The sequence below is a fragment of the Acomys minous genome, assembly GCF_964271855.1.
Source record: "Acomys minous genome assembly, chromosome: 7".
NCBI classification, from domain to species: Eukaryota; Metazoa; Chordata; class Mammalia; order Rodentia; family Muridae; genus Acomys; species Acomys minous.
Window position 1 is genome coordinate 83228952 of NC_140488.1, and position 16872 is coordinate 83245823.

General features: G+C 43.3%; 1 protein-coding gene across 1 annotated transcript; it reads left to right on the plus strand.

Moving 5' to 3' along the window:
* Nucleotides 1–12999: 12999 nt before the first annotated feature.
* LOC311601237 (melanoma-associated antigen B4-like) lies at nt 13000–13999 on the plus strand (the record flags this gene model as incomplete). Its single annotated transcript, XM_084788626.1, has 1 exon — nt 13000–13999. The coding sequence occupies exon 1, from the start codon at nt 13001–13003 to the stop codon at nt 13997–13999; it is 999 nt and encodes a 332-aa protein (XP_084644752.1). The 5' UTR covers nt 13000.
* Between the last annotated feature and the right edge of the window lie 2873 nt (nt 14000–16872).

A 16872-nucleotide genomic window follows, 5' to 3' on the forward strand; every position in this document is an offset into this window, starting at 1 on the left:
TCTTTAGTTTTTGGTGCTTAGCTTTGGCCCTATTTTCAGTTTTTTAAAATTCATCTATTCATTAAGATCATATGTTAATAAAGACATTATAATAAAATAGCTAATAAACTTCAAAATGTCCCATAGCCTTATAAATTTAAACATTTTTAGAAGCTGTTTTGATCCAGTTTTTAAATTTCTGTAAAACTCTTAAAATTTTCTTTAAAGAAGCATAAGACCACTTAATTGTGTATTTTGCAGTATCAAAATAAAGTACATTTTAGAAGAGTGTCGTCACAGAGTGTAACCAAAATAATTAGAAGACAAAACCAAATTTTAACAGTGTAAACAGTTGAGTGCCTCTAAAAGTCAACACCAAGTGTATTATTTTGATGTTATAAAGTTCGGCTGCCAGCAGGAAAAGTTGTTGGATATGAATGCATGGAGGTGCTGCTTTAACATTTCATTAATCAAACATAGTTTGAAATCCTGTTGTTTTTATAAACCTGGTTGTTAAGACAGGACAGAAATTATGTAAAATCGTTTCCCAATTTAAAGTATCTTTAGAGACCTGTCTCTTTGGTTGGCTGATGCCATTTGTTGCTGCCCAGAATGGCTCCACCCCGAGTTACAGTTTTGTTACAGACGTTTAACCATATCCAATAATGTATAGGCAATAATCTATAAGCAAAACATGCAGAACATAGTAAATTCCCATATTTAAGACCAGTCAGACATTGTTGTCTTGTTATTCACACCCCATCATAAAGCCTTTTCATGTGTCTATGATAATTGTTTTTATATATTTTTGGTTGTGTTCATATGTTAATTGCCATTTGTCAAAATTTTTGATACACTCTGGTAACTTCTCTTTTTAAATTCAGTTTTGTTATGTACTAAAATTATTCTTTTGGTATGCCCAAAAAAATGCATGTGCTGGTTCAAATTTAAATATTTTGAAGATACAGTAAGATTTATCATGTCATAGGTATGATAAGTATACACCATTTTGTAAATTGGAGTACTTTAACATGTTAACATAAAATGATATCTTTGGGAATATTGAATTAAATGTTTTCTAAACATTTAATATTAAATGATTTTATTAGCAGAGATTTATCTATTAAATAATTATTAATACTACTAACTTTATTAATATTTAATAATTTTAATAATAATTTCCTTCCAAAACAAGTTGCAGTTTATATAATGGTCAAATATAATTCATACAATTGCTTTAAAATAAAAACATAAAGCTGATAAATCTATGATTTATATTAAGGTTGAATTATATAAATGAACAGATTTATAAATTTACTAAACATCCCTAAATTAAGTTTCCTTTTCACAATGAGGATTATAGAAAATGTAATCCAAACAAACAATAATATTCAAAATCTTGGTTTATTAAAATACATCTTCTGTATGGTTATGTATGTATACTATCTGTCTATGTGCAATTACGGTTTATTTTTACATAGTGTACTTATTGCCACATTGGCTTATAAGTAAATGCTTATGTAAACTAAAGTTGTCAGCTTGGATTGGGGCAGGGCCAGACAATGCAGAGGTTCCTCCATCCATCTTGTATGCCAGTTGAGGCCATTTCAGGTTTAAGTAGAATTTTATCTCCTGGATGGAGAATCCCTTGGAAATTGTACCAATTCTCTTTTAGGACCTGAGTCCGAGACACCTCAGGTCACTTATTTAGCTTCTGTTAAACTACCTGCTTTGCAAAGGTACCTCTCCAGCTAACATCCTGTTTTAGCTTCTGTTAAACTACTTGCTGGTACAAGCCTACCCCTGAAGCTGCAGAGGAAAATATCGGAATGTAGGGTTTGGCTCTAAAGACCTCTTGCTCTTGAGATCAGTGCTCCCAACCTTCCTAATGCTGTAACCCTATTGTAATGTTCACCATATTATGGTGATCCCTACCCACAAAATCATTTTCATTACTACTGCATAACTGCGTTTTCACTACTGCTATGAATCATAAGGTAAAGGGTCTTTTTCTGATTATCTTAGGTGACGCCTGTGAAAGAATCACTAAAGGGGTAGTGACCCACTCCTTGAGAACCACTGCTCTAAATGATAGGAGCTACACTTAAGTCCCAAATACTGGGGTACTCCTGGTCAGCTGGAATAAATACTTTGGATATATAAAAACTGTGTTTGAGTGATCATCTCAGTGGGCTGTCTAAAACAGGTTCAGCATCATTTTGGTTCATAGTAAACTAAAACATTGAGGAAAAAAATAAAGATAAAAGAATAAAGTGCTGGAAAAGAGCAATCTAAGTTTTTTGTTTTTGTTTTTTGTTTCTGTTTTTAAGACAATGATCATGAAACCCCAGATATGGGACTGCATTAATATAGTGTACATAAATTATTAATATACACAAATATGTGAATATTTATCTATTTAACATTCATTTTTGCTCTTTTTAAAAGATTAATTTCTGATACACTACATGCCAACCACAGTTTCCCGTACCTCCTCTCCTCACAATATAGCCCTCACCCCCATCCATTCCTCTGTTTCCCTTCAGAAAAGGGCAGGGCTCGCATGGATATCAACGAAATATGGCCTCTCAAGTTGCAGTAAGACTTTGCAACTCTCTTCCTCTTAAGTCAGGAAAAGTCAAACCTTGGAGGAAAAGGAACCCAGAAGCAATCGAAACAGTCTGACACAGCATCCGTTCCCACTGTTAGGAGTCCTATAAAGAGACCACTGTGCAATAGACACAAAGGACTTTCTGGACTGGCTGCTGCTTCTAGTTTTGACAGAGCTCTAAGGACAAGCTAACTCTCATTTTTCTCCTAATTGATGTTGGGAGTGAAAGACCATGGTCTGTGGGAACCAGGAATCGTGGCTTTAGGGAGTACAGAGGGGAGAAGAACCAGGAATAAACACAGGAGGACCAGTCACGCAAAGAGTGATACCTCAAAACATTCAAGCATATTTCTGATAGGAAATATGAGGCATGGTAAACAGGTCCTAATGCGCATAGTTAAAATGCTGCTCAGTTTGTGAGTGAAGGGGATTCTGTGTTAGAGGCAAAAGGCCTGGAGTCAGAAGAAGAAAAGATGCCAGGTACCCCAGAAGCCATGTCGATAAGTCAGCAAGCAGCAGTCGTTGTGCACCTCACGTCAGTCTGCAGGTTCACAGCAAGCAGCCCATTGGGTATTAAGGGGATAGGACCCCAGTTCTTCAAGGCTGCATTCCTGTTCAAGGCAATGTCAAGCTGAGAGACCTTCTGTGGAATGGAGGGAATTGTCTCCTTAGAGAAAGCATAGGCTAAGAATCCAGGCTCTGCTGCCAGGATTGAGAAACTCCAGCTTTGTACCAGATGACTTCTTCCGGGTCTGGAGAAGGATGGGCTTCCTAAGGAGACTGGTCCTTACCAAGCATTTCTCAGCTCTGAGAATCCAACCTGGAGTAGAATTGGATACTATGAGGCACACTGAGGCCAGGGAAAAGATGCTGACCTTTGAGTAACAAGACTGAGGCGAGTCAGGGTTCCATGTGTAGCTGGTGGACTCCTGTGTCTACAGGGCAGAGGCCTGAGAATCGCTGTTCCTGGTAGGGAGGGATTAGAACAGTGGGTCTCAACCAGTGGGTCTCGAGCCCTTTGGGGATCAAACATCTTTTCACAGGGATCCCAGATCAGATAGTCTGCAAATCTTTTGTTTACATTAAGATTGATAAGAGTTGCCAGATTACGACTAAGAAGTAGCAATGAAAGAATTTTATGGTTGTGGGTCACCGCAGCATGAGAAATTATATTAAAGAGTGACAGCGTTAGGAAGGTTGTGGACCAATGTACTAGACTGAGGTTGTGAACTTGTAACCTTTATTTCCTGTAGGAAGCAGCAACCGCCATCCCTGGAGAGGAGGGGAGTTCTAGGAAAGCAGAGAAGTTTACCTGACAGCTGAGAACAAACTGCAAACAGAAGATTTGCTTCCAACCTGGAGCAAAGTGTGTGTTGGAGTCGAGGGTGTGAGATGGTACACGGAGCGGAGGGAGGTAAGGCATGGTGGATGGGGTAGGATTTACAGTGGGGGCTTCAGAAGCTCAGGCTTCAAAGCTCTGTGTGCCAAAGACTGGGGGGGATGTGGGGGCTGAGGAAGACTAGGTCTTAGCAAAGTCTAATAGGCATCAGACTCTCCCATGCTGGCTCCACTGCAGTGGGGGCCATAAGAACCTGGCCCTGCTGTCAATCTTCAGAGCCTGCCCCTGGCCGGATGTGGGATGTGGCTTTCCCTTGCTTCTGGTGGGGAGGGGAAGAAGTGGGTCTTAGTGCCCGTGTTGCAGGGATAGCCACTAGGTGCTGCTCTCAACTAGCTGCCTGCAAGTTCTGAAACAGTTCCGCGGCCAAGGTAGGGACCCTGAGTGTGCACCAAAGGGTGTACACCCGAAAATAACAATGGGAGCGGTGCTTTCTTTCAGAAGTCAGCAGGCTTCTCCTGGGAAAATATCGAATGCACGCTTCCGGAAGGAGATGGGGACCCCGGGAACCACGGTTTTAGAAAAGAACCCTGATTCTCCAAATGGGGGCTTCTATTTCACAATTAAAGCAAAGCTATGGCTTCTAAAATAGTAAGAAGAGAACGTGGAAGAAATACAAGTACACACTGACCTGCCCTGGCACTGGATTCTAAAATTCCCCCAGTCAGAGTGCAAAGCTAGGGAGATGGACTGGACTTAATCACCACCAAAACAGGGAGTTGAAATTTTTAAAAAGGGAGAAGTGAGCTTTAAACCGTGTTTTAAAAGTACTCATAAAAATGAAGTGAATCAAGAGAGTACAAGCATTGATCACTAAACCCCCAAGATCAGTTCTAAATGTTTAGCTTGCAACCCCCACCCCATAAAAATAAGACAGTGTAAAAAGCCTTGAAAAGCAGGGGGCTGTCCATGCCCATAAAGGGGTGGTGGGGTGGGAGGGCTCAGGGAGTCTTAAGGAAGAGGGACTCTGAGGCTTAGGGTAGCAACATGCACCCTGTGAAAGTAGGAGGGGCCAAAAACTGGGCGATCCCATGAGGGTTAGGGTTGTTCAACAGTAGCACAAAAGAAGGAGCCAATAGAGGGAAGACACTATGAGGCTTATGTTAGCCAAGATCAGGCTTTGGCAGTCTGGGAGCCCTAAGCAGGAGAGGCTATGAGGCTTATCCTAGCCATGCCCTGCAAGTGGGAGTCACAGGGATGTATAAGTGGGCGGTCCTGTGCTAATTAGCTTAGCCACCCCCAGCACGTGGGAGTCACAGGGAGGCATAAGAGGCAGATCCTGTGGTAATTAGCATAGGTACTCCCTACATGTGATAGACACAGAGAGGCCTAAGTGGGCGGTCCTGTGCTAATTAGTGTAGCCACACCCTGCAAGTGGGAGTCACAGGGAGGCATAAGTGGGCGGTCCCATTCTAATTAGCATAGCCACACCTGCACCTGGGAGTCACAAGGAGGCATAATAGGCAGGTCGTGTGCTAATTAGCATAGCCATGCCCTGCATGTTATAGGCACAGAGAGGCATAAGTGGGAGGTCTTATCCTAATTAGCATAGCCACGCCTGGCATTTGGAAGTCACAGGGAGCCAAAAGAGGGAAGGAGTGTTAAAATTAGTTTAGCTATTCCCTGCATGTGGGCATCACTAGGAGCCTTAACTGCAAGATACTACATTGGTTAAGGTAGTTCTCCTCAGGATTTCAGAGCTGTAAGTGTCATATAGCATGAGAATTAGGTTTGGCCAGCACGACGAAGTAAGTTGGAGCTAGAAGTGGGCAGTTGTGTGATGATTAGCATATCCAAACCCAGCAAGTGGGAGACACTGGGAGCCATAAGTTGGAGGTCCTGTGAGAATTAGCATAGCCACGCCCAGCACCTGGGAGTCACTGGGAGCCCTAAGTGGGAGATCCCATGAGGCTTAGGGTAGCCCAGCTCAGCCTTTGGAAGTCAGAAGGAGCCATAAGATGTAGGCAGTGTGTGGGTTAGGGTAGCCATGGCCAGCACCAGCAAGGGAGCCTTAACTCACAATATCACCAGGGTTAGGATAGTGCTGCTGAGCACTTGAGAGCAATAAGTGGGAGATCCCATGAGAATCAGGTACGCCCACCACTAGGGACTAAGAAGGAGCCCAAAGGAGGAGATAGTATGAGGCTTAGTATAGCTTTGCCCAGCAGGAGGGAGTCCTTAGGAGCCATAAATGGAGGTCCTTTCATAATGAGCATAGCCACGCCCAGCACTTGGGAGTCACTGGGAGCCATAGCTGGGAGTTATTGCAAGGGTTAGGGTTGTGCTACTCAGCACTTGGGAACTGTAAGTGGGGGATACCAAGAGATTTACAGTTTCCCAGCACTAGAGAGTAAGAGGGAGCCACAAGGGGGAGATAATATGAGCCATAGCATATCCACACCCAGCACTTGGGAGTCACAGGGAGCCATAACCTGGTGTTACATTGAGGGTCAGGGTAGTCCAGGCCAGCAGTTGGGAGCCATAAGTGGGAGATATCCTGAAGATTAGGCTTGCCCACCGGAAGAGAGTCCATGCCTTAAGGGGGAGATAATGTGAGGCTTAGCTTAGCCACACCCAGCACTAGGGAGTAAGATGGAGCTATAAACAGGAGATACTCAGGGACATAGCCATGCCCAGCACTTGTGAGACTGGGCAGGAGTTGGGGGGTGGACACGAAAAGCAGGAGAAACCCTGAGCCTTAGGGTAGTCCTGCACAGCACTTGGGAGCCATAGGTGGGAGATAGCATGAGGATGTGGGAGGCCCATCACAAAAGAGTAGGAGGGAGCCATTAGCTGGAGATGCTCAGAAGCTTAGTGTAGCCACGCCCAGCACATGGGAGTCACAGGGAGCCCTGAGTGGGAGACACCATTATACTTAAGGAAGCCCTGCTCAGCACTTTGGAATCAGAGGGAGCCATGAGCAGGAGATACTGTGAAGTTAGGCGTGATGACGTCCAGCACGAGGGAGACACTGGAAGCCATAAACAAGAGAACCTATCAGTCTTAGGGTAGCCATGCACTGCAAGTGGAAATAAGAGGGAGCCTTGATCAGGAGATACTCAGAGACTTATTGTAACCACACCAAGTCAGAGGGAGCCTTGGCTGGGAGATACCATGGTACTTAGAGTAGTCCCGTGTAGGTTTTGGGAGCCATAAGTGGGTAGTGTCCTGAGACTTAGGATACCCACTCCCTGCAAGTGGGAGCCCTAAGCAGGAGATACTCAGAGACTTAGTGTAGCCACACCCAAGCCGTTGGGGTCAGAGGGAGCCCTATGCAGGAGATGGTATGCTGTTTAGCTTAGCCATGCACAGTACTTGGGAGTTACAGGGAGCCATAAGCACTAGGTAGTGTGAGAGAGCCAGCAGGAGGGAGTCAGAGTGAAGCTTGACCTGCAGTTACCAGGAGACTAAGAATAGTCCTGCCCAGCTCTCAGCAGCCATAAGTGGGAGGTACCATGAAGCTTAGGGTAGCCACGCCCAGAGTTTGGGAGTCAGAGAGAGCCATAAGTGGGAAGTCCTATGAGGCTTATGGTAGCCACGCCCGGCAGGTTTGGGTTAGAGGAAACATAATGTAGGGTACCCACACCCATCATGTGGTGGTCAGAAGGAACCATACACCCCTGATATCCTGAGATTTTTGTAGTTCCCTAAACTCTTTAGAAATCTCAAATGAACCAGAGACAGAGGACATCTGAGGGATAGCGTTTGCCTAGTGTTCATGAAGCCCTAGGTTGGATATCCAGGGAGCTAAAACCATGGATCATTGAATATAAATAAATAGGTGAAAGAGTTGAAGCCTCTCTCCAAAACCCTCATGTATTGCTAGAAATAAGAGGCTAATGGGAAGTTGATCAGAATGAGTTAAAAGGAAGTGACGAAATAGAGCAATGGGTGAGGGAAGTGGGGAGAGTGTCATTCACTTACAAGGGAAAAAAGACACATGAAAATGTGGGATCAATTCAGAAAGAACAGAGCCATTTAAATCCTGGTACCTATGTAGTACATCCTGGCCATTTGGCCTGACTAGCCATAGTCAATGTCCCCAGGGCGTTTTCAGCCCAAGAGGGCAAACATTAGTGTTGTGAGTTTCAGCATCTCCCTCACATCTTGGTGTGTGTGTGGAAGTAATCTGTTTCATCTGAGTGCATATGTATGTGTGTGTACCTGCCCCAGTGTGTGACTGCATGCTTGTGGAAACGAGAGGCCAACTTAAGGTATTTTTCCCCCGGGAACTCTCTGTCCTGCTTTTGACATGGGGTCTCTTCATGGCCTGGATCTGGCAAGTAGGTTACCTTTGCTGGTTGCTGAGCCCAAGAGATCCTTCTGTCTCCACTCTAGCACTGATAATACAGTTCAATCCACCACACACAGTTTGATTTTTAAACATGGATTCTGGATCTAAAACTCAGGACCTTGGGTTTACACGTCAAGCTCATTGTGGACTGAGCTACCATCCCAGCCCATCACCATGTTTATATATTTCAGTCGAGAGATCAAATTCCTCCTTTGATACTGTAGGGCCTGGAAAAAGGAGGGTGATGGTTCTGTGCTTTTTTCAGAGCTAGGAAAAGAATCTCAAGGATGGTGGAAGATACCAAAGAGCATTATAGAATTCAAAGCTATCCGCACCCAGTCGTTTCAGTACACTGAAGCCTCTGATGCTCTTATCCAGGCCCCTGCACATTTTTATAGGGCAAGGAGGGTAGAACAGTTCCAGGTATGAGAAGAACTGAGGGTAGTCAGAAACCTATGTAAGTCAGATCTAATGATAGCTGGTGAGAACAGGAGCCCAGTGTATTCTCACAGCAGTGTTCTTCTGTAAATGTGGGAAAAGAAATGTTAAGGAAAGTCAGGATGTTTGCTGTTCTAGAAGGATAAATTATTCTTTCTATATTGATCACTCAGGAACTTATTAAGCCTGTAGTTTCCTCTAACCAGCTAGCTACCTCACAACTGCCACAGAGAGACTGTGGTTTACTTTTAAGCTGGAAGCACTATGCTGGGCAGATTCTGAGGTCCTGTAATCTTAGTACCTTTAAAAGCACACATAAAAACCAATCCCTTGGTAATCTGGGACTCTCAGGGCTGCTTCTGCTCCTGTTACTACAGCCACTTACTCAGCAGCATCTTGCCTTAACATGACTCCTTTCTCTCTTCTCCTACTGTCCTCTGCTCAGCTGCTTTCTCCTCTCCCCTCTTATCTTTCACACCCAAGTCCAAGAACCTAAAACCCTGCCCTCCTCTGTTCTGCCCAGCCATAGGCTTCAGCACCTCTATTTACCCAATCACAGGTAATCATGGATCATTCCTTATCATCACATGGTTACAGGAGATAGTTCAACATTCATAGCAACGCCCATGTCCAGTAGGTAACCCGATCTCAAGTACTGTAATAAGCATTTGGACCTATTTCCAACATCTCCCCTTTCTATCTGATTAAAAAGGCCATTTCTAAACTAAATGTAGTACAAATGATTATGGAACAATCATGGAAAACACTAGGTAAAACTTATATACATAATGTCTAGTTAAAGGGTATTTGGCAACCTTAAGGAAAATATTATTTATCCCATTTAAGTGAGCCTCAGGTTTTGTATCTAATTTATTCTCTATCCAATGTTGTGCCTATAAATCTAAAAACATCTATCTAGATCTTAAAGCATCTTCTTAACTCCCAAGCAACTAACCGTAATTGTGTAATATAGCTATTTGACCTTCCACACTGCCATAGGTTTGTGAAGGAATAAAATTAATTACCTTAATGAAGAGGAAATGCATGCTAGCAGCTTCCTAAAATAAGAAATGACAGAGATAGTTCACTGATTGGACAGCCACACAAAAATTCGATAGTATTGGAGCATCATCTTTAGCCTTTTGGTAAAGTATAGCTGACAGATATATCTGGGAAGGAAGAACTATTTATGATTTGCTTACCCTGTCCTGGCATAATTGGCAGTCAACACAACCTGCATCCAGGCTTGCTCATTTTAGGCAGAATTCTGGCTGTGTTAGGAAGAAGGGCATTTCTTTGTCCAGTGGCTTTTTTTGGTACATTTGAAGCTATCTCCGTATGGAAGTTCTTTGATGCTCATCATCCTTGAGACAGGCTGCTGGGGGTGTTTCCAGGAGCTGGTATGTCTCATTGTCAAAGAACCTTAAGTTAATGAAAATGTCATTAAGTGCCATTTTCTGTAGGTATCTAAGGTGTTTGAAGGCCATCTATTTTTTCATTTTTACATAAGCTATCTATAGAATCATATCTATCTATTACCTCTAAGATGGATATATCTATGATAAATTAGACAAGTATCTGACTAGACGATGAGTTGACGAGATAACAATTAACTTGCATTATTCAAATTTTCTAAATTGTTTCTAATAGCATCTTTAAAATTAATAGAAGTAAACATTGAATTATAAGTGAGTTGTATGGGTACAAAACATATCAAAGTAGGAATGTGTTTTGGTGTGTCTGTCTGTCTGTGTGTGTGTGTGTGTGTGTGTGTGTGTGTGTGTGAGTGATTGTGTGTGAGTTCCTCACAACTAAAAGGATAAGCCCACTGCCCAGAGCAGTAAAAAAGACATTATTATATTTTAAAATCAACTTTCAACTCACTTAAGCATATCCTCGGGATCTTTTACCTGGGTTTCTATATTTGTTGCAGCTGTTTTCATCTCACCCCATTCTACATATGGAATGGATGGTTCTGCCTCTCAAATGTAAGGAAGGGAATCTTTGAGTTTTGGGACCTAAGTTAGGCTGGCATGTGCTCACATTTAAAGGGATAAGCTGGCTGCCCAGAGCATTGTGTCACCTCACCTCAGTCAGCATTCTATAGCATTTGTCTGTGGGAGGCATGCAGCTTGCATGTTCTTCTCCCAGCCTTGCTTTGGGTCCTCATATTGGTAGGTGGGATAGCCCTATTACGCCATTTGTTATGATTTCTCTCAGTAGAAGCCCTATTTTCTGTTTTTGTTTTAATTCATTATAAATTATTCAGATTACATCCCAATTGTTGTCCCCTCACTTGCATCTTCCCATTCCCACCCCCTCCCTCTTCTGCCCTATTCCCCTCTCCTAGCTCACTGACAGAATGGGACCTGCTCCCCCACCATATGACCAAAGCCTCTCAGGTCTCCTCTGTATAGCCTGCTTCCCCTTCCTCTGTGTGTCACCTGGCCTCCACACCTAGGGGAATGGGTCAAACTGTGGGCACCAGAGTTCCTGTCAGAGGCATTCCCTCCTCTCCCCTCAACTTGTAAGGAAGCCTTATTTTCTAAGGAGACTGGCTAGCATTTTAGGGCAGTGTGACATCATCTTTTCCTTACATAAATCTAAGATTGATGAGTAACCATCCTCTAAGTCAGTTAGGACATTATTATCCACTTTTAAGGGAAATCTTGCATAGTGACTCTAAGGAAAATTTTGTCATGTTGAATTCTAGACTGTCTTTGTAAGTAGCTTATCAGCAGGGAGTCGTGCTCTGACATACTGTGTAGGCCAGGATGGTTTAGAACTTACACAGACCTGCCAGTCTCTGCCTCCATAGTGTTGGGATTAAGGGCAAGTGGTACCATAGCCCATGTTCACATATATCACCTCAATGCCATATCATTTTAACTCAAAACATTTCAAACAAAAGTCAAGCAAAGGAACAAGAGAATTCCAAGTTTCAGGCCAGTTATTAAATCTCATATTGCAACATCAATGTCCTGCCCATATAATTTTTTTTGGAATTTAGTTGTTGCTAAAATGGGACCTGCTCCCCCAATATATGACCAAAGCGTCTCAGGTCTCATCTGGATAGCTCTCTCCGGACATAGCTGACAGACATCTTGCAGTTAGAGAGCTCTGACCTCTAGCTGCTATCACCTTACTTGTTTCTTTTGGGCAGAGTTCTATTTTTCCTCCTCCATTATCATTGTTCGTAACTTAGCATTACGTTCTTCAGTTCCCTCCCTACTTTAGTTCATTTGGAACTTTTGTAGAGAGGGCACAGAAAACCATGATCAGCATTGCAAACAGTGCAACCAGGTTAGTGACAACAACAATAAAACGAAGTCAGAAAATATCCAAGCCCTCTCTGTCATGACACTGTCCTTTGAACTGTAGTTGTAGGCCTAACGCTTTCTAGCGTGTTTTCAACCCTGAAGCTCTGCCTGTAGGCTTTGGTTCAAGAGAGATCATAGCAGCCTCTGTTGCCTAACCTCTGTCAGCTTTGTTGGAAGCAGCAGATTCACTTAAGAGAGCAGCACCATTTAAATACATTGTACATTGGTTCCCTAGCTTTTTGCTTAGAACCCATCTTTCACTCAGGATTTCTCAGGCTGTAAAATTACATTCAACTCCTGCATTCATTTACCATTAGTTGTAGAAAGAAGAATTATTCTATCTGTGTTAATGACACAGTAACTCAAGAAGGCTGTAGTTTTCTCTAACCAGCTAGTTCCCCAAAGACTGACACAGTGAGACTATGGTTTATTTTGAAACTATAAGCACTCTGCTGGGCTTCTTATCTAATATCTTTAAAATAGATATAAAAAGCAATCACTTGGTAATCAGATGAATCCCTGGGGGGCTTCAGATCCATCAGTCTGTTCCCACAGCCACATACTGAGACCCACCTTGCCTTACCTAACCTCCTTTCTCTCTTCTCCTTCTGTTGTCTGCTCAGCTGCTTTCTGCTCTCATATCTGGAACCCAAGCTCGGGACCTAAATTCTCCCCATCTCTCTTCTACCCAGTCATAGTCTTCAGGACATTTATTCCGCTATTCAGAGTAATTGGGGAACATTCCTCAACACCACATGGTTATGGGAGATAGTTGATCACTTATAGCAATGCCCTTGGCAGGGTGATACCCAGAACTCAAAGCACTGATATGAGCATTTGAAAGCATAGTGGGACCTTCCTCCAGCATTTTGCAGTCTAGAAAAATGCTTATAGGTCATTGTTTTCCTGATCCAAGTCACTGTTACCTAAAGTACTACTTTCTATTCCTGTCCACAGCCATCATGCCCAGAGGAAAAAAGAGTAAGGCCCGTGCTCGTGAGAAACGTCGCCAGAACCAAGATGAGGCCAAGGGGCTAAATGATGTTCAGGCAAAGGCAACAGAGAAAGGAGAGTCACTTGCCTGCTCTGACCAAGCTTCAGGAGATGCTGGGCCAAGTACTTCTGCTGCTGGCTTCCCACAGGGCAAGGCACCCACCACCAATGCTGATATGCCTCACAAAAGGTCTGGTAAAGGAGCAAAGGGCCAAAGAGAGAAAAATGGTAGTTCCTTTATGGCCCCACTCTCCGCTGGAAGCAAACACATGGATCTTTTATCAAAGAAGGCAGTAGTGCTGGTGCCGTTCTTACTCTGCAGGTACAAAATGAAACAGCCTGCAAGGAGGGGAGATATGCTGAAAGTTATCAACAAAAGTTTCAAGGAGCACTTCCCTGAGATCTTTGAGATAGCCCGCCGTCGACTGGACATAGCGTTTGGCATTGAGATGGAAGAAGTCCAGCCCAATGGACAGGCCTACATGCTTGTCAGCAAGCTAGATTTCAAGGATGATGGAAGTAGCAGCACTGAGCTGGGTGTTCCCAACAGGGGCATTCTGACTCCTCTCCTCAGTGTGATCTACTTAAATGGCTACAGTGCCACAGAGAAGGAGGTCTGGCATTTCCTGAATATGTTAGGAGCCTGTGATGAGGTCCCACACCTCATCTTTGGGAATGTAAGGAAGCTCATCACTGAAGATCTAGTGGAAGAAAATTACCTGGAATACTATCAGATTCCTGACAGTGATCCACCATGCTATCAGTTCCTATGGGGTCCAAGAGCCTATGCTGAAACCAGCCAGGCAACAGTGAAGGACTTTTTAGCTAAGATCAGTAAAGCCATGCCCAATGCTGCCTTGTCTCCTTTTGAACAGGCTTTGATTGAAGAGGTAGAGAAGATGCAAGCCAAATCTGCATACAAACCCAAGACCAAAGGCAAAGCCAAGGGACATTCCAAGAGCAAGTAAAGCAATCCTGCTCCCTAAGGAGATAAAGGGCAGTCGCCCCTCCCATGGGACTGGAAAGGTCTACTCATCATTTATCAGATAAGTTGTGGATAAAGTTATGGGGTGTTTTAGCAAAAATGTAAACTTGGCATTAGAATATATGTTGACAAACTTTAAAGAGTGTGCCTTTCTTTCTGTTCATCAAGCTGAATGTTCAAATTTTGTATTGACGTGAACTACAAACTGGAACATGGCATTTATAGAGGAAAAATCTTGGAAACAGAAAAAAGTATGTAACAGAAATAGTTGAGAGTGACTAGAGGAAAGGTTTGTCATTTGTAGATTTGTTTACTCAAGTTACCTATTTCAAACTTAGAAATGTATATTTGCATTTGTTTGTGATATTAAATAATGCATGAGAAATTAAATCACAGTGAATCAGATCTTCTTTTCAAGGGTTTGTACTACCTAAACATTACATATCCAGTCTTGGGAAGTCCTCAGGCTTTATACTGAAATGTTTATGGAATGTAGATGAAGCATCTGCCCATTCCGTGGTAGATTCTAGAAGAAGCTCTCATTAAGCATGAGTATGGCAACTGAACCTCTTCCCACTGAGGTAAGAAATATGTTTCTGTGGCGTTGGGCAGAGAACATTTTAAAATAACTTTTTGAAAGAAGCTTTTAGATAGTTTATTTTATTGCTAATGCAATGGTGAATATTCTGCGGCATCTATTTAAATATGTAGAAATAAAATCTCAGGTAGATAACTATCAGTGAATCAAATCATGCTTGTATTAATGATGCTCACACTTTATGAAGGTCAGACAAGGCACCTAAACTCCATAGTGCTGTCTACTCCGTAGTGTTTTCTCAGTCCAACAAGAAGAAACCTCTCAGAATAATTTGTCATTGTTGCCCAGGTTTTCCCTGTGTAGGTACCACACCCGTCTACTGTGGGTCTCTGCACCTATCTCCATCAGCTGCTGAATGAAGACTGTAGTTCTTGTCCCCTGTCTGAAAGCATAGCAGCCTGTCATTTAAAGTGACAGGGGTTGGCTCTCTCCCATCCTGTGGGTCTCAAGCTGGGCCAGTCATTGGTCTGCCATTCCCTCTATCTCTGCTCTTTCTTTATTTCTACACCTCCCGTAGGCAAGACACATTTTGGGTCAAAAGTCAGTGTGTGGGGTGAGGAGCCATGTAACTCTAGATGGTGAGCTGGTACAAGAGTGAAGTAGAGATGTGTCCGAATACTGAAATTTTTCATCTTGAGACAGGCAGAGGCAGGTGTTGGTCCCTTCTGTCACTGTTCTGGGCCTGCCTGTCCTAGATAATGTAGTCCTCCTCTGGCAGCCTTGAGGTGGTCACATAGCCCGGTGACCAGGTTGTAGTATAAATGTCCTCTCTCTTGTTATAAGGTAAATTCAGCAAGCATTCCTCTTCAGGCAACTAAGGCATTGTCAGCACCTTGGCTCTAGCCAACGATGTACATTCACCCTGAAAGCCTCCACCTGTACCCCAAAAGCATGAATAGCATCTGTTCCACCCAATGAAATGAGTTGTTTTGCTGAAGCTGTCCCCCAGTAGGCTGTTTTACAGGCCATGCAGCTAAACTCATTAGTGTATATAACCAGAATGGATTGACCAGTTATAGATTGTAATGGCCACAAGCCTCAGTTTTGAGAGGAGGTATATATTTATCAACACAGTCTCCAGACAGGGGCACACTCTCTCTGACTTTAGTGTCTTTTTGGTCTTTTTTCTTCCTGGAATGCTGGAAAAATCCTAATAGACGGTCTGCTTATGTATCAACAGCTATTATGAAACAAGTTAGCCGGTGTTTTTTGAAGAGCCTGTTGCAGGGCGTGATGGGACTAGAGAAGGGAATGATAGAAGTTTCAGCTGACTTTCCATCTTGTAGTCTAGTAAGAGGAGGAAGAGGGCTGCCAAAAAGAATTTCAAGTGGAGAAAGTCCCTCTTTCTGAGGAGTACATCATAGGAGGCCAAAGGGAAGAAAGATAGCCAACCTTCACTAGGACTAATTGCTGTAAAAGCCTCTTTATAGTAGTAACCTGTGCTATTACCAGTCTTGTAAGAGATGCCTCTGCTCAACCGAAGAATGTATCTGCAAATACAAGGAGGTAGTTTATTCCAATTTTGGCCTGGTATCACCTCTGTAAATCCACCTCCCAGTGTTCTCTAGGCTTCTTGCCTCACACTGTGACTCTGATGGGTACAATGAATGGTGTTCCCATAGTTGTTTGGACACAACATGTGTTGGGATGTTGTGGTCAACATTTCACTGCTATCTAAGGAGTATCTGAGATTTAAGGCTCTAAGAATGGGACCGAAGGTCTCAGATGTAATCAGTGTATAGCAAAACATCATTAGGAATCATTTCATTGATTTTTTTTTTTTACCAGTCATGTTTGGTTCTAAGCTTTGAGCCAGCTCCATCCGGGATCTGGTTCCTGGCCATCCAGGCAGTACAGAACACGGGCTCCCTCACTTGGCAGTAGAGAGCACGGGCTCCCTCACCTGGCATGGGCTCCCTCTCATTGCATAGGACTCAAGTTAACCAAACATTGACTGGTCACTACCACGAATTCTGTAGCACCATTGTCCCAGCACATCATTTAGCCAGGACAGAATTTATGTTGAGGGTTTTGTGACTGAGTTGGTGCCCAAGTTTATCTCTCTGTAGCCTGCAGAGTAGCTTCTCATCATGGACATGTCTAGTCATTATCAGGGTGGCTTCCTCCAGCAGCATAGGAGAGCAGGTGCAGAGACCCACAGACGGACATTATGCAGGGACAGTGGTAGTTGGAGGTTTCCATCCTCCTGGAAATACGAGAACCTCAGGGACTAGTGGGAGGAGACATTGTGGGAGTCA